This window comes from Eretmochelys imbricata, chromosome 4 (assembly GCF_965152235.1).
Source record: "Eretmochelys imbricata isolate rEreImb1 chromosome 4, rEreImb1.hap1, whole genome shotgun sequence".
Classification (NCBI taxonomy): Eukaryota; Metazoa; Chordata; order Testudines; family Cheloniidae; genus Eretmochelys; species Eretmochelys imbricata.
The window spans coordinates 95,316,126-95,334,668 of NC_135575.1; the positions used below are offsets into that span (position 1 = coordinate 95,316,126).

General features: G+C 41.8%; 2 protein-coding genes across 11 annotated transcripts in view; both read left to right on the top strand.

The window, feature by feature from the left end:
- The window catches only part of TEC (tec protein tyrosine kinase), a 92,944-nt gene extending 78,909 nt beyond the window's left edge, over positions 1 to 14,035 (top strand). For 2 of the 7 annotated variants that reach the window (XM_077815681.1, XM_077815682.1), the window contains exons 15-18: positions 1,011 to 1,075; positions 5,772 to 5,890; positions 6,269 to 6,426; positions 12,110 to 14,032. In XM_077815681.1, the coding sequence (XP_077671807.1) occupies positions 1,011 to 1,075; positions 5,772 to 5,890; positions 6,269 to 6,426; positions 12,110 to 12,187 (420 nt within the window). In that variant the 3' untranslated portion in view covers positions 12,188 to 14,032. Of the gene's footprint in view, positions 1 to 1,010; positions 1,076 to 5,771; positions 5,891 to 6,268; positions 6,427 to 10,180; positions 10,566 to 12,109 lie in introns of those variants that run through there. The other 5 variants (XM_077815683.1, XM_077815684.1, XM_077815687.1 and 2 more) reach the window with 5 other exon arrangements.
- Positions 14,036 to 17,447: 3,412 nt separating this feature from the next.
- Positions 17,448 to 18,543, top strand: part of LOC144264192 (tyrosine-protein kinase TXK-like) — a 58,481-nt gene continuing 57,385 nt past the window's right edge. For all 4 annotated transcript variants that reach the window (XR_013345984.1, XR_013345985.1, XM_077815688.1 and 1 more), the window contains exon 1: positions 17,448 to 17,565. Coding sequence is in view for 2 of the 4 variants with exons in the window: in XM_077815688.1 (XP_077671814.1) it covers positions 17,550 to 17,565 (16 nt within the window). In the remaining 2 variants the exon portion in view is untranslated. The remainder of the gene's footprint in view (positions 17,566 to 18,543) is intronic.

Here is an 18,543-nt window from a genome sequence, read left to right on the forward strand (position 1 = left end):
AGCCAAAGTGACCATCTAGGCAGGGTGGGTGTGCCTATGCAAATGAGATCAGCCCCTGAAGTTCTTTTCCACAACTCGCCACCAGATGTCAGGAAGAGCTCATCCTGACTCTGCTTACACATGTACCCCTAGTTGAGAACCACTGCTCTAAAAAACTGTTGCATTTGGAACACTGCTTGCTTTAATAAAAGGGAGAATCAGATCATTAGAGTTGGTCTTCCTTTGTTGTATACTGTATGAATATGAATGACAGCTATACTAATGGTAATTTTCACTGGAGGCAACAAAATTATGTGTTTCTCAGAATGATGAACTTTGCTATATCATTAAGATATTAGGGTCTGATTCTCTTCTCACTTATACCCATAAATCAGGTGCAACACCACTGAAATGAGTTAGAACATGTGGCAAAAGAGACTAGGGCCTGAGAAGGTTCTGATGCACTAGAAATGAACAAAATGCTAAACAGCAGGGGTCCTGATTGTGATCATCACATTGAGTTTATACCTATGTAATTCCATTGCTTCAGAGGAACTATTCCTGCTTTACACTGGTATAAGGGAGAATAGACTCAGCCCCCATAGTTTTAGTTAAATGAAGTCATAAAATAATAAAGAATATAAGCAGATAAATCATGTCACCCAGTAGGTGTCTAATTTCTGAGCCAAATTCTGATTATTTATACTGGTGTAACTCCACTGACTTCAACTGACTTTGATCTATGCTAGCATAAGTGAAAAGAGGATCAGGCACTACATAGAGAAAATGAACATGCAAATAATGCAAGCATTGTGTTTATTTTCTCACTATAAATTATGATTGGGCTTCACAACAACAGACCCAATTGTACAGTTATTATTCATGCAGAATTTCTATCAAATTCAATGTGAGTTTTCTCTGAATAGTGATTGCAGAATTTATCCCAATATACAATAAACAGAATTTCATCTAATCATGTTCTTATTTTGATTTTTCCTCATCATTAATATACATAATTATTCCCTTTGCAGGCTGCCAGAAACTGTTTAGTGAATGAGTCAGCAGTGGTGAAAGTGTCTGATTTTGGAATGACAAGGTATAGCCAAGTTGACATACTTATTTGCAATGGTTTTTGAATGGATTTGGCATAACATGTGTTCTTGCACTTGAGACATTACATCACTTTAAAATTACAGACAAAAGTGACATTTCTTTCTGCAGGTAACTAACTTCTCTTATTTCCAGTGGTTTGTAAATTTCTCCCTCTCAAGCTTACTTATTTTGTGGTCACAGTGTGATATTTTCTTACTTTTTAAAAAAATAGGAACAGCACTATGATGCAACTTGTTTTATGGTGCATTATTGTGACATGCAGTTTAGCACATCTTACATATAGATGGAGGAAGGAGTTGTAGCTTCCACCCTGCTCTGAACAGAATATACAGACTAGGCTCAACCCTTTGTTGTGCATCACTTATGGAGACTGGGCCTCTTAACGATGGGTATAATGGGCCATAATTGGTTGTAAAGTGTTTTGAAATTCTTGAAGTATTGTTATTATGAGAACTCAGACACATTTGGACAATTAGGCTCTCTCTTCTTGCACTATCTCAAGGAATAAAGTTGGACAAAATTTGTTCATGAAAAAAGGGTTAGCAGTTGTAACACCTTATTTTTGCAAATAAAGAAAACAGGACACACTGGCCCCAGATAGCCTGGATCTGAGTAAACAGTGACGCAGGAATGCTGGGAGGCACAGTGCCACAGGGTGGTACAATTTCTCTTGGAGTTTCTTTACACTTCTTGCCAGCTCCACTGACGTGTCCCTGTGGGGGCACTATGAGGAAGCAATGTGAGAACAGAGAACAGTTTGACAACAACTGGCACTCTCAGTGTGCCTGGCTCCTTTCACCCTTCCCGTCTACTCAACCTGTGCACCCACATGATATCTGAACACAAACTGTCCCCTGAGCACCAGATCTCTGTTGAGTAAGAAATTGGCATTTTACAGCAGTGGTTCTCAAACTTTTGTAGTGGTGACCCCTTTCACACAGCAAGCCTCTGAGTGCACCCCCTCTTACAAATTAAAAAACACTTTAAAAATATTTAAACACTATTATAAATGCTGGAGGTGAAGTGGGGTTTGGGGTGGAGGCTGACAGCTTGCGACCCCCCCAGGTCATAACCTCACGACCCCTTGCGGGGTCCTGACCCCCAGTTTGAGAACCCCAGACCTACAGTATGAAACTAATAACTACAAGGGAAGACTGTGCAACAATGAGAAAAGTTAACAGAGGCATAAATAAAACCTTAGCACTATTACTGAAGTTATTTTCAAATATACTTTGTGATAATAACAATCACTAACCACTAGGTGGCAACGTGAGCTCCTTGAAATAAATGGTTTCAGAGTGGTAGCCATGTTAGTCTGTATCAGCAAAAAAAATGAGGAGTACTTGTGGCACCTTAGAGAGACTAACAATTTTATTTGGGCATAAGCTTTCGTGGGCTAAAACCCACTTCATCAGATGCATGCAGTGGGAAATACAGTAGGAAGATATATATATACACATGAAAAACTGGGTGTTGCCATACCAACTGTAACGAGACCAATTGTTAGGATATAGATATTCAGGCCTGTCCATAAAGGCCAAACTCTAAGAATTTAGGTGTATTCTTATTACTTGTCTAGTTAGAGGTATGAAAGAAAGAATCAAAATCACTGTCTGCCAGTGTAAGGTCCTTCTCTTACTGTGACAGTCTGAGGCCCTGTTCTTAGGCTAAGCCCTTTGGCTAAGCAACAGAGGCAGCCATAAGCTGGGAAGCGACTGGTCACCTCCTCACATTCCAAACTAGTCACATTGAAATAAGGTGCTATTGGGCTGTTAGGAATACAATTCTGTGAGCTGTAGCTCACGAAAGGTTATGCTCAAATAAATTGGTTAGTCTCTAAGGTGCCACAAGTACTCCTTTTATTTTTGCAAATCCTGTCCTGATAATGTCCATTACCTCCAGAGAAAGGGAAGTGCTTAGAAAATGTAAGAGGAAACTTAGTTTGATAGCATCCTGTCTGGCAAGAACTCACTTATCAATAGCTGGATGTGAAATCCTCACTTCTGTATTGTTTTGTCATTATAGTTCCCACTTTGCTATTGTTTGTCTGTATAATCTCTGTCTGGTTCTGTGATTGTTCCTGGCTGCTGTATAATTAATTTTGCTGGGTGTAAACTAATTAAGGTGGTGGGATATAATTGGTTACATAATCATGTTACAATATGTTAGGATTGGTTCGTTAAATTTCAGTAAAATGATTGGTTAAGGTATAGCAAAGCAGAACTCAAAGTTTTATTATATAGTCTGCAGTCAATCAGGAAGTGTGGGTGGGTGGGTGAAATGAGAACAGTGAATGGGGGTGGGGAAATTGGAATCATGTTTGACTAAGGGCAGGAATGGGAACAGGGACACAGGTGTAAGGCTCTGTAGTGTCAGAACTGGGAAGGGGGACACTAAGGAAGGAAGCTGGAATCATGCTTGCTGGAAGTTCATCCCAATAAACATTGAATTGTTTGCACCTTTGGACTTCAGGTATTGTTGCTCTCTGTTCATGCGAGAAGGACCAAGAAAGTAAGTGGGTGAAGGAATAAGCCCCCTAACACCAATTAATTAAGGTGGGCTCTTACCAGCAGAAGAAAAAAAAAAACAAACCTTTTGTAGTGATAATCAGGATGGCCTATTTCAAACGGTTGACAAGAAGGTGTGAGTAACAATAGGGGGGGAAATTAGCATGGGGAAATAGTTTTTACTTTGTGTAATGACCCATCCACTCCCAGCCTTTATTCAAGCCTAATTTAGTGGTGTCCAGTTTGCAAGTTAATTCCAATTCTTCAGTTTCTCATTGGAGTCTGTTTTTGAAGTTTTTTTTGTTGGAGAATTGTGACTTTTTGGTCTGAAATTGAGTGACCAGGGAGGTTGAAGTGTTCTCTGACTGGTTTTTGAATGTTATAATTCTTGATGTCTGATTTACGTCCATTTATTCTTTTGTGTAGAGATTGTCCAGTTTGGCCAATGTACATGGCAGAGGGGCAATGTTGGCACATGATGGCATATATCACATTGGTAGATGTTCAGGTGAACGAGCCTCTTATGGTGTGGCTGATGTGATTAGGTCCTATGATGGTGTCCCTTGAATAGATATGTGGACAGAGTTGGCAACGGGCTTTGTTGCAAGGGTAGGTTCCTGGGTTAAATGTTTTTGTTGTGTGGTATGTGGTTGCTGGTGAGTATTTGCTTCAGGTTGGGGGGCTGTCTGTAAGTGAGGACTGGCCTTTCTCCCAAGATCTATGAGAGTGAGAGACTGTCCTTCAGGATAGGTTGTAGATCCTTGATGATGCGCTGGAGAGGTTTAAGTTGGGGGCTGAAGGTGACGGCTAGTTGCGTTCTGTTACTTTCTTTGTTGGGCCTGTCCTGGAGTAGGTGACTTCTGGGTATTCTTCTGGCCCTGCCAATCGGTTTCTTCACTTCAGCAGGTGGGTAGTGTAGTTTTAAGAATGCTTGATAGAGATCTTGTAGGTATTTGTCTCTGTCTGAGGGGTTGGAGCAAATGCGGTTGTATCTTAGAGCTTGGCTGTAGACAATGGATCATGTGATGTGGTCTGGATGAAAGCTGAAGGCATGTAGGTAAATATAGTGGTCAGTAGGTTTCCGGCATAGGATGATGTTTATGTGGCCATCACTTATTAGCACTGTAGTGTCCAGGAGGTGGATCTCTTGTGTGGACTGGTCCACGCTGAGGTTGATGGTGGGATGGAAATTGTTGAAATCATGGTGGAATTCCTCAAGGGCTTCTTTTCCATGGGTCCAGATGATGAAGATGTCATCAATGTAGCGTAAGTAGAGTAGGGGCTTTAGGGGACGAGAGCTGAGGAAGCATTGTTCTAAGTCAGCCAAAAAATGTTGGCATACTGTGGGGCCATGCGGGTACCATAGCAGTGCCGCTGACTTGAAGGTATATATAGCAGCACTGCTATGGGTACATCAGCCACACCTAAGAGGCTCGTTCACCTGAACATCTACCAATGGGATATATGCCATCATGTGCCAGCAGTGCCCCTCTGCCATGTACATTGGCCAAACTGGACAGTCTCTACTCAAAAGAATAAATGGACGTAAATCAGACATCAAGAATTATAACATTCAAAAACCAGTCGGAGAACACTTCAACCTCCCTGGTCACTCAATTTCACACCTAAAAGTCACAATTCTCCAACAAAAAAACTTCAAAAACAGACTCCAACGAGAAACTGAAGAATTGGAATTAATTTGCAAACTGAACACCATTAAATTAGGCTTGAATAAAGGCTGGGAGTGGATGGGTCATTACACCAAGTAAAAACTATTTCCCCATGCTAATTTTCCCCTTCCTACTGTTACTCACACCTTCTTGTCAACTGTTTGACATGGGCCATCCTGATTATTACTACAAAAGGTTTTTTTTCCTCCTGCTGATAACAGCCCACCTTAATTAATTGGTCTCGTTATAGTTGGTAGGGCAACGCCCATTTTTTCATGTTCTCTGTGAATTTATATCTCTGTGTGTTCTCTGTGTATATATTTTCCTACTGTATGTTCCACTGCATGCATCCAGTGAAGTGGGTTTTAGCCCACGAAAGCTTATGCCCAAATAAATTTGTTAATCTCCAAGGTGCCACAAGTACTCCTTGTTTTTTTATTAAATAAATGGTGATTTCAGAAACGGAATCAGACTGGAAATATCACATGCTTTTGTTTCTTAGGTATGTCCTTGATGACCAGTACACAAGCTCTTCAGGTGCTAAATTTCCTGTAAAGTGGTGTCCCCCAGAGGTTTTTAATTATAGCCGATTCAGCAGCAAATCAGATGTCTGGTCATTTGGTAAGACACTCTTTAGCAATTAAATAAGAAAATTATTTTTTTCAATTCACCAATAAGCAAATAGTGTCCAGTTGTTCAAGGAGAATCTAAACCTCCTAGGAGATGCTCAGTGAAGTCATTGGTCCTGATCCTTCTCTCATTTGCCCCAGTTTTCCACTGATGTAATTCCATTGAAGTCTGTGGAGTTACTTCTTATTTACACAGATGTTAGGTGAATTAGGCCCATTGGGTAGTTAGGGGACTGAGCTTTTTCAGGATAGGACCCTTACTGACCAACTTACCATTCAAAAAACAAATCCACAGTTAGTGGCATACATGTATTTCAAAGAAGTATTTGTTAATTTACTTGACAATCTATTCATGCCTTTCATTTTCCAGGTGTTCTAATGTGGGAAGTATTTACTGAAGGTAAAATGCCCTTTGAGAAAAACACAAATTATGAAGTAGTAACTATGGTTAGCCAAGGACAGCGTCTTTATCGGCCAAAATTAGCTACCAAGAATGTGTATGAAGTGATGGTGATGTGCTGGCATGAGGTACATTTCTTTTTCTGTCCTTTCTTTACCACCCAAAAGCTGAGTTTTGTTACCAAACCTAATTACCAGTGTAAAATTCTGATTGCATTTTATTCAAAACCACCCTGCTTAACCATGAATTAGCCTTGAGGATCCCTCCTTGTATTCTTTCCTCCAGAGGAACTCAAAGTGGAGAGAGTAGTGTCTTGGTGAATCAGAATAGGCAGGGCATTCTGTGCATACAGGCACTATGGAAAGAAACACGGAGAAAGGTGTGTGTGTGTGTGGGGGGGAAATGAACAAGGCAGGGAAGCTGCTATTGTTGATAGGTTTCAGAGTAACAGCCGTGTTAGTCTGTCTTTGCAAAAAGAAAAGGACTTCTTGTGGCACCTTAGAGACTAACCAATTTATTTGAGCATGAGCTTTCGTGAGCTACAGCTCACTTCATCGGATGCATACCGTGGAAACTGCAGTAGACATTATATACACACACAGAGACCATGAAACAATACCCCCTCCCACCCCACTGTCCTGCTGGTAATAGCTTATCTAAAGTGATCATCAAGTTGGGCCATTTCCAGCACAAATCCAGGTTGTCTCACCCTCCGCCCCTCCCCCACACAAACTCACTCTCCTGCTGGTAATAGCCCATCCAAAGTGACCACTCTCTTCACAATGTGTATGATAATCAAGGTGGGCCATTTCCTGCACAAATCCAGGTTCTCTCACCCCCTCCAAAAACCACACACACAAACTCACTCTCCTGCTGGTAATAGCTCATCCAAAGTGACCACTCTGCCTACAATGTGCATGGTAATCAAGGTGGGTCATTTCCAGCACAGATCCAGGCTTTCTCACACCCCCCGCCCCCCCGGAACACACACACACACACACACACACACAAACTCACTCTCCTGCTGGCAATAGCTCATCCAAACTGACCCCTCTCCAAGTTTAAATCCAAGTTTAACCAGAATGTCTGGGGGGGAGGGGGGAGGAAAAAGCAAGGGGAAATAGGCTACCTTGCATAATGACTTAGCCACTCCCAGTCTCTATTTAAGCCTAAATTAATAGTATCCAATTTGCAAATGAATTCCAATTCAGCAGTTTCTCGCTGGAGTCTGGATTTGAAGTTTTTTTGTTGTAAGATAGTGACCTTCATGTCAGTGATTGCGTGACCAGAGAGATTGAAGTGTTTTCCGACTGATTTATGAATGTTATAATTCTTGACATCTGATTTGTGTCCATCTATTCTTTTACGTAGAGACTGTCCAGTTTGACCAATGTAAATGGCAGAGGGGCATTGCTGGCACATGATGGCATACATCACATTGGTGGATGTGCAGGTGAACGAGCCTCTGATAGTGTGGCTCATGTTATTAGGCCCTGTGATGGTGTCCCCTGAATAGATATGTGGGCACAGTTGGCAACGGGCTTTGTTGCAAGGATAGGTTCCTGGGTTAGTGGTTCTGTTGTGTGGTATGTGGTTGTTGGTGAGTATTTGCTTCAGGTTGCGGGGCTGTCTGTAGGCAAGGACTGGCCTGTCTCCCAAGATTTGTGAGAGTGTTGGGTCATCCTTCAGGATAGGTTGTAGATCCTTAATAATGCGTTGGAGGGGTTTTAGTTGGGGGCTGAAGGTGACGGCTAGTGGCGTTCTGTTATTTTCTTTGTTAGGCCTGTCCTGTAGTAGGTGACTTCTGGGTACTCTTCAGGCTCTATCAATCTGTTTCTTCACTTCTGCAGGTGGGTATTGTAGTTGTAAGAAAGCTTGATAGAGATCTTGTAGGTATTTGTCTCTGTCTGAGGGGTTGGAGCAAATGCGGTTGTATCGCAGAGCTTGGCTGTAGACAATGGATCGTGTGGTGTGGTCAGGGTGAAAGCTGGAGGCATGTAGGTAGGAATAGCGGTCAGTAGGTTTCCGGTATAGGGTGGTGTTTATGTGACCATTGTTTATTAGCACTGTAGTGTCCAGGAAGTGGATCTCTTGTGTGGATTGGACCAGGCTGAGGTTGATGGTGGGATGGAAATTGTTGAAATCATGGTGGAATTCCTCAAGGGCTTGTTTTCCATGGGTCCAGATGATGAAGATGTCATCAATATAGCGCAAGTAGAGTAGGGGCTTTAGGGGACGAGAGCTGAGGAAGCGTTGTTCTAGAAACTGCTGAATTGGAATTCATTTGCAAATTGGATACTATTAATTTAGGCTTAAATAGAGACTGGGAGTGGCTAAGTCATTATGCAAGGTAGCCTATTTCCCCTTGCTTTTTCCTACCCTCCCCCCCCAGACGTTCTGGTTAAACTTGGATAGTGGTCAGTTTGGATGAGCTATTGCCAGCAGGAGAGTGAGTTTATGTGTGTGTGTTCCCGGGGGGGGGGGGGGGGGGGCAGTGTGTGTGAGAAAGCCTGGATCTGTGCTGGAAATGACCCACCTTGATTACCATGCATATTGTAGGGAGAGTGGTCACTTTGGATGAGCTATTACCAGCAGGAGAGTGAGTTTGTGTGTGTATGGGGATGGGGGGGTGAGAAAACCTGGATTTATGCTGGAAATGGCCCACCTTGATTATCATGCACATTGTAGGGAGAGTGGTCACTTTGGATAAGCTATTACCAGCAGGATATTGAGTTTGTGTGTGTGGTTTTTGGAGGGGGGTGAGGGGGTGAGAGAACCTGGATTTGTGCAGGAAATGGCCCACCTTGATTATCATACACATTGTGAAGAGAGTGGTCACTTTGGATGGGCTATTACCAGCAGGAGAGTGAGTTTGTGTGTGGTGGGGGGGTGGAGGGTGAGAAAACCTGGGTTTGTGCTGGAAATGGCCCAACTTAATGATCACTTTAGATAAGCTGTTACCAGCAGGACAGTGGGGTCGGAGGGGGTATTGTTTCATGGTCTCTGTGTGTATATAATGTCTACTGCAGTTTCCACGGTATGCATCCAATGAAGTGAGCTGTAGCTCACGAAAGCTCATGCTCAAATAAATTGGTTAGTCTCTAAGGTGCCACAAGTACTCCTTTTCTTTTTGCTATTGTTGATGGATCAGCAGGGGCAGAACGTAATAAGAAATGAGATGAGAAATCTAGGCCAGGTTGGAACTTTGTTTATTCTTGAAAGTGAGTCTTAAAATTTGAAGAGTGTCAAAGGAGGAGCCAATGGAAGAAGACTAAGAGACAGGGAGAGATCAAATAGGGAATAAGAATAAGATGGTTTTAGTGGCCATGATTTAAATGGAGGATGGAGAGATGGGTATTGGAGTGACCACATAGGAGCACTTTGAAATAAAGAAGGTGGTTAGATGCCCAGAGGTTGTTACACAGGTAGGGAAATAAAAAGAAAAAAGTGATGAGAAAAAACATTAACATACAGTTATTAACAGAGAGCAGAATAACTAAAAGGTGAAAACAGGTCAATAAGGGTACCAATGAGAATAGAGAGAAAAGTAGGAAGAAATGACAAACAGCAGCAAAATTAAATGTTGTAGTTCAAAAGATATGATGTTCCACAAAGAGCGGTTGAAGGCACTAAAGCCATATGTTGGGATTTTCTGCATCAACTGATCACACACATTCCTGAAATCGCCCCACCCATGCAAACTGAAAACTTTCTCTTTCATTGACTATGGGCCCCATCCTGCTCCCACTGAAATCCATATGAATTTTGCCATTGATTTCACTGAAACCAGGACTGGGCCCTGTGACTTGGTAACTTTTAGTATTATTCCAATGACTTTCTGACACAGTTTGTCTCACTCAACTTTTCATGTTTATTTCTTAGGGGAAAAGATCTCTTTTGCTTTATAATTGATCGAGAGCAGCGACAGGAAAAGACCAAAGGGGAAACATCTGTGAAATCAGCAGAGCGTCAGTGTCAGGAATTAAATAAAAACAGGCAGCTGGTAAAAATTACAAAATCCATACACAAATGCAAAAATAGTTGAACTAGAATGCCTCACAGAAGAGGAGGACCTTGATGTATCAGGCATTACAGAAACATGGTCAAATGACAAAAATCAATGGGATACTGTAATACCTGGCTATAAATAAGGCTGCAAGTCTGTCAAGGAGGTCACGGAAGTCATAGATTCTGTGACTTTTCATGACCGCCATGACTTCTGCAGCAGCTGGTGCTGGCTCAGGGCTGCTCAAGCCAGGCAGGTGCTTAACTGGGGTGGGGGGGCTTAACTGGGATGGGGAACTCCCCAGCTCCCACTGGCATGGCCCCCCTGCAGCTCCTAGGCAACAGAGGGGTGGGGGGGGTCTCCACACTGTGCACTGCCCACACCCGCAGGCCCTGCCCCCGCTGCTCACATTGGCTTCAGTTCCCGGCCAATGGGATCTGCGGCAGCTGGCGCTTGTGGCGGGAGCAGTGGATCCCCTGTCCTGGCCCCTGCCTCCACCAGCTAGGAGCTGCAGGGATGGGGAACCAGGTAGGAAGCCCCAGCCAGCCCCCCATAATCTCCCACAGCACCAGGAGGGGTCCTGGGCTGCGTGCCACGGCCTGGCTTCCCCCTCCCCCAGTACTAGCAGGCGTCCTGGACCATCCCTGCCAGAGCACCTGCTGCCCCCTGCCCAAGTTTTAGTCAGGGCGGCATTTTTAGTAAAAGTCATGGACAGGTCACAGGCCCCTGAATTTTTGTTTATGGCCCATGACCTGTCCATGACTTTTACTAAAAATACCCATGACTAAAACATAGCCTTAGCTATAAACTATATAGACAGACAAGCAACGTTGAAGTGGTGAGGGTGTAGTGCTGAATCCAAAAATATTCCATAGAATCCAATGAGAGGACCGTGCAGTTGAATCTATATTCTTACAGCTTGGGATTTGTATCCATAAATATATTAGTATGCCTATACTAACAATCTCCAGATCAAGAAAAGGATATTGAGTGCATAACACTGAAAGAGATCAGAGGCAGCAACATCGAACAAAATGCTTTTGAACAACAACTAGCCAAAAGGTATTTTAAAAAATGACAAGACATTCTTCAAGCATATCAGAGTCAGGAAGCCTGATAGAGAATCAGTCGATTTGCTGGGTATAAAATAATTCATGGTATAAAAAGGGTAGGTCAAGATCTTCTGTTTTTGCTGTCTAATAACACTAGAACAAGGGGACCCTCAATGAAAATAAAAGGTGGTAAATTCAAAACCGATATAAGGAAATACTTTTTCACACAATATATAATTAAACGTGGAACTCATTGACACTTGACGTTGTTGAGGCCAAGAATTTTTCCATTCAAAAATGGATTGGATATTTATAGTGATAACAAGAGTTACAATAGCTAAGGCTAACAAATATTAGAAGGGATGTTTAATTTCACGCTGCAGAGTTTAGGCCAATCTCTAAAGGATTTAGAAGGAGGGGCAAATTCTCACTTCTGCCTAATGAGAGGCTTCTGGCACCTTCCTCTGAAGCATCTAGTGCTTTTAGATTAATAAGAAATAGAATAGTATACAACATCATTTTATGGCTTTACCGGGTCTGAGATGTCCTAGCAATACTTTAGGTTAATAGAAATTTACCTGTCACGTTTCTTTCTGCTACCTCTCATCTGCTTAAATTTAACGGCATTTTTATCTTTTTGCACATACATTTTTCCTGCTATTTTATTTTGTAAACATTATAGCTTCAGCAAAATAAAATCTTTCTGATGTGACTTTAGTAACTGACAGTACAACAAAGCATTTTAATTCCTAGAAACCTGAGGGACGCCCTACGTTTGAAGATTTGCTGCATATAATTGATGAGATAGTGGAGAGCGAAGATGCTTTCTGAAGAAGAGGAACAGAGGCACAAGAATGCTATAGTACAGCAAAGAATCAACATTCAAGAGACATAGCATTGTTCTTTAAGAGCATGATCCTGCAAACTTCTGAGTGTTGCTGAATGAAGTGTGGAGAGCCTAAGCATTAACACTTACCATTTTCTCAGCAGTCATGCAGAGTAAGTTCCACATAATATAAAGAAACATGCACAATATATTCACCAACATGTGCTGTGCGTGCAGCCCCATTCAGAGACCACCCCCCCCCCGCCTGCGCTTTCTGCTCAAGGCCCTGCCCCCACCCAATGCCTTGTTCTCACCGACCGGCTGGTCGACCTGGCTGGTGCCCAGAACAGTCCCGTGCCTGGGCTGGGCTGCTGGCACCTGGAACAGTCTGGAGGAGCCCTGAACCCTGGCTGGCTGGTCGGGGCAGAGCCCTGAGCCCGGGCCTCCCAGAGGAGCTCTGAGCCCCACCACAGCCCAATCCCAGGGCTGCGGCAGGGAGCATTAGCAGAGGATTGGGGCAGCTTAGCCTCCGTGACACACTGCCCATGCCTGTGCCCTCTCTGAAGAGTTACCCTGGGGTTAGTAAAAAATTGGGATTAATGCATGGAGCAAATTATAGGACACAGCAAAAGTGCAGACACTTAAGTGCAATCCAGTAAATGCAAATGATGTATGTAGTTTCTGTGTTTATGAGTTTCATTTATTCTTGCTGCCAGACAGTAGTAGGAGCTGCTTGTGTACGTAAGAGTTTTGCTTAAAAACTAAAAGCAAAGTCATTTGGTGAGGGCCACCTACTCCCATAGGAATGCTTCCAAAGGTTCTCCTGAAATATTTATTTGTCACAGCCTGTTGATTAATGCTTTATGCCAGTGATGAGCAACCTGCAGGCACATGCTGGCCGCCATTTCCCGCAGCTCCCATTGGCTGGGAATGGCGAACTGCGGCCACTGGGAGCTGCGGACAGCTGTGCAACTGTAAACAAACAGTCTGGCGGTCTGCCAGCAGATTATCCTGATGGGCTGCATGCAGCCCATAGGCTGCAAGTTTCCCACCACTGCTTTAGGCCATATACTGGGGCCAGTATTCTTGCTATGTCATTAATCTGTTTTACCCACTCCCCTCATCTTACTTCTCTCATCTGTGTGTAACAAAGCACCATGGTCATCAGCCTAGACCAGTGGCTCAAGTGCAGCACTCAAAGCCCTCACTGTAGGATTGAGCCCTAATTTATTTTATGCCAGGAAGTGTTTCTTGGGAATTTTTCACCCAGAGAGCATCTGGGGCCAGTCCTGAGGCCAATCATAGCAATAAACAACATGCACAATACATCACAGCTGACTTTCAGTGGACTATAGCACATTGAATTTGATTAACTGTTAAGTAATTTATATACTAAATGTACTATAATTGTATACTGTACACATTTATTTATGAAATGTAAGTGTTTTGTTCCTGAAAATGTTAAAGAACAACAAGTTGCTCTATATTATATGTTACACATACAATGTGACATATGGCATCTGTGGATGAAAGAAAACATACTATGAATTAGATTTTCTATCATTCTGTCCTTGGTCATTTGTGAAATAAGCTTTATAGTCTTAATAGCAAATGTTATACTACAGTATGTGTATAATAAACCAAATGTTAATTGTTTGGAAACTTGAACAACAGTTTGTCATTGATTTGTTGTAGGATGATGATTTCTGGCCAAACATATTGCTGGTATAACTGTTGACATCCATGAAGTTATGTCAGGGATGTACAGGACTGAACATATTTAGATATGTATGTTAATTTACTTACAGCAAGACTCAGTATCAGAGGATATATACAGATGGTACATACAGCCCAGAGCCACATTATAAAATATTACATATTTAGACATTTTATTTGAATAAAAGTAAGGATTACAGCAGATGTACAGCTGATATGGTTTGTGGGATGTGGTTTACAAAAGCATGATGCGTCTGATCATGCAAAATGCTGAGGGCTGCTATATAGGGTTGAGCTCCTTTAACCCTCACCAAAGGTCCCCATATGCAAATTATATGTAATATGCATACAAGGTGATAAATTGGTGGGGATTATTAATTAAGGCCTAATGCAGCAGTCCTTCCTATTGAAGTCACTGAGAGTTTTCCATGTAGAACAACAGTATAGTCAATTACATTTCAAACCAAGTCGTTACAGGGGAAGTTGGTAGTGAACCCCGTACTTAGGTTGCCTCACACTTACCTTATAAAAAGATTCTTGCAATGGGTTTCTTGTGTTTTTTGTTTTTTTGTTTTTTTTTTTAAAGTCTAGCCCGCCCTGTTGTTCGCTGGGGGCCTTTACATTTGTTAGGGAGAAAGTCTTTGGACTAGAGGGGAGGCTTTTCTTTATCCCATGAAATTCCATTCAGGTTTAACAGAGTTGTAAACTGTTGAAAAACTTCTCTTGTTAGCATTGCTCAGAAAAATTATGGCCGCATGAAAAAATAATAAGCAAACACAAATATTCTAAAGACCCAGCCCCAAACAGCCACCAAAATAGGAGCAACAGCACATGCTATACTGTGAAAGCCTGGGAGCTGCCAGAGCATCTGTAGCAGCTGGGCTTACCCTGCCCTGCAACCACCCCCAGCACATGGCCCCCATATCCCAAATCCCACCCCTTCCATCCTATGTGATGAAGGCATCACATGGGACAGGAGCGCCCCCAACTCTCAGGGCAGAAGAGAAAGACAGTGCATTCAGTAGGCCCTTGTAAATGTCCCAGACCCAGTACATAGTGTCAGTTGCCATCTCCTCCCTGGGATAACATCCTTTGGGTGCTGCTTGCTAACATAGTCAAGTGACAGTAGTCTGTGTTGAAGGTTTGGAGCTTGTAACTTGGCTAACTGTATCTCATGCGCTCCCTTGTGGCCAACAGTCATGCTACAGGCAACTTGTCTCAGTTTCCCCTCTTGGACTGTTCAAATAAACATAAATACAAGCTTTTTCTTGGTCTACAATAGCCCTCCTTGGGGACTGTGTTTATTAATATAAAATAAACTGTAAATAAAACTCAAAACTCCCATAAGAAAGTCAGTTTATAAATCCACACAATCCAATGTTTCTCTTCCTTCTCCCAAGCCGAGCATTCCTGCCTGGGGCCTTTGTAATTCCCTCCTGCTTGATCTGGGGTTCTCCCAGGCCTCCCTGCCTGGGGAGCTCTGCAGTCCCCTTCCCTACACAGAGAGCTTTCAGACTCTGCCACAGCTTCCTAAACTGCCCACCCCCCATTCTTCACTGCAGTGTCCTACTCCTTTCAAACTGCAATCACCTGATTCCTCTCAGGCAGCTCATCCTGTAAACCGCCAGCCCATGGAGGCAAATCACTCTGTTACAGGGCTCAGACCCTTCAGATGATGCATGATAGGGGAGTTTTCCTTTTTTAAAAATAAAAAACCCAGGAAATTACATACAAAATACCAAGTTAAAAGAAAGTTATTTGGTTGCAAAGTCAAGCATATGAAAGTTGGAAAATGCTATATTTAGTTAGTGCAGAATTAGAGTTGTTGGGGAATTTCCAGCAAAATAGGGATTTGTCAGACAATATCAAATCGTTGAACCTGAAATGTTTTATGAAAACATATTGGGTTCAATTCACTTTTGATGAACTGCAGGGCCTCTAGGAGCCACAGCTCTGAGGTAGCCCTGCCATATGGACAGTCTCTAGGCAAGGGAGCCCCAGGACTTCCAGGGTCTGCAACTTCTGGGCTACCCCACCGGAATCATGACAATTTCATTTAGCACCTGCCATGATCCTGGGAGAATATTTCATATCATTCTGGGGTATATTAACAGGAGTGTCCTATGTAAGAAATGAGAGGTAGTTGTCCTGCTCTACTTGGCACTGGTGAGGCCTCAACCGGAGTAAAGTGTCCGGTTCTGGATGCCACAATTAAAGAAACAATTGGACAAATTGAAGAGAATCCAGAGGACAGCCAAAATTGTGGACAAACTGACAAGAGGCCACAGGAGAGCAACAAAAATGATAAAAGTTTTAGGAAACCTGACCTATAAGAAAAGGTTACAAAAACTGGGCATGTTTAGTTTTGAGAAAAGAAGGATGAGGGGGAAATCTGATAGTCTTCAAATATGTTAAAAGAACAGTGATCAATTGCTCTCCACTGAAGATAGGTCAAGAAGTATTTGCCTTAATTTGCAGCAAGGCAGATTTAGGTTGGCTATTAGGAAAAACTTTAACGATAAGGATAGTTAAGGACTGGACTAGGCTACCAAGGGAGATTGTGGAATCTCCATCTTTGGGGATGTTTAAGAAAAGGGTGGATAAACACCTGCCAGGGATGCTCTATGTATATTTGGTCCCGCCTCATTGCAAGGGGCTGGACTAGATGACCTCTCGAGGTCCCTTCCAGCCCTATATTTCTGTGATTCAATTCAGAAACACCATGTGTCAGTTTTCTAAATGAAAATTGTATGGAATTTCCATTTGTCAGGAAATTTTTAAATGTTGAAATTTCCTGCAAATCAGAAATTCTGTATTTTGATTAGCTTTTGTTTTGATAGTCTTTAATTACATGATCCCATACTATTTTCCCCACAGGATCCCTGCCAAATTCAGGGCAAAGAATGGACACAAAGGAGTAGACTTAAGGTTTCATAGGAAACTGTAAATCTGGCATTTCCTAACTTTTGATTTGTGTCTTTGCAATCAAAGTTATGTTATTTTAACGTACTTTAAAATATGTATTTTTACTGAAGTTTATCTAAAAAGTAAAGATTGAATTCCCAGTGCTGTCCTCCGTCAAAACACTTGATTTAAATATAGTCTGGGCTCCAAATTGTTAATTTTGGATTGGGTCATCTTGTCATTATAGTCCGTTGCTTTGTTCAACTTTTTAGTACTCTGAAAGGAAATCTGTAAATGCTGTCTTGTAATTTTCCCTGGACAAGTTCAATCACCCTCAGAAACTCCTTTCTTATTCTTTTTATTGTTAAAACTTAGTTTAATATAACAATAGGCACAGAAAATCTGCCTGAATTGCACTGAATCCTCTGGTATATGTCTGCTCTTCTTTCTAGTTTCAGACTTTTTTTAAAGTAGACTAGATATCTAGATTTCAGTTGAGTTATTCTGTTGTAGAGCAAAATGTGATACAAGAACAAGGCTTCAGTGGAAATACTTCTGGTGTGAGGTTAGTATCAAGCCTCTGAATTTTTTTTTAAAAACAGGAAAGTAGGTGGGGTTAAATTTTGCCTGTGCTAAACCATACCTCTTCTCTGAGCTAGGATTTCAGTTAGAGAGATTTTACTGTTACCGACACAACTGAAGAAGAAAGGATCAAATTTTTATTTGAATACAAGCAGACAATCAACTATGATTCTTTCTACCTGTAAGTAATGTGGGCCATGTATTTTATGCTTTATGTTCTGTTTTGTACACTAGTTAGCAATGAGCTGCATAAATATCACCATATTTTCCAATTATCCTGCTCTTAAATTGTCATACTAAAACGCATGTTAAAATTGTTAGTGTTAACTTTCCAAATTACTTCACAAAATTGCTATGATGGCTTCAGCAAAGCTACTATTGTTACCAACATACGGACTAGTGAACACAACAAATGGGGAACCCAAGAGGATCAGGAACCAAAGGACTGTCCTTAAGAGTGTGTCGTGCATAGACATGACAGGGAAATTTAACAGAATTATAGGCAAACTTTCTGATTATGAAGAGTTCAGCTCAATGAAGAGCTAAGTGATAAAACTTCAGGAATTTCAATATTTTTCTATTAGTGGAAAAACAACATTTGGTTTGGAAAAAAGTATGTAGTTTTAGGAGCAAACTATACTGTTGATTTCCAACAGGACATGATTTTATAATTTTTTTCAGTCTGGATGAAAGGCAAGCAATATCTAATCAATTGTCGGGCATTCTATATGTCACAAATGAGATGTTTTTGATGAGCAAAGATAGGTTAGGTGGGCGGACTACCCCTCAATGTGCCAATGTACACAAGTAACTCAATCTGCTTGAAAAACAAAGTGTTGTTCAGAATTTGGTACAAGAACACAATTGCTTAGAATCAGACTAATTATCAACATTTAGCATCAATCTATCAGAAATAGCAAAACAAAATAAAAAAATCTGAGTATTAGATTATAAAAGACAAGTGACAAGAAAAACAAATTTCTGACTTGGCTGTTGGTTTTGTCTAGCTAACAGATTCCATTCTAATTAGAGCAATTTTTATTAGGAGATAGGAAGGAAGTGGTACATATTCTTATGCGTATATCGGCCACATATGTGGGCAGCTATATCAATTTAAAGAGCACCCATGGGTCCTAAGATTTTGTGCAGCACCTATAAT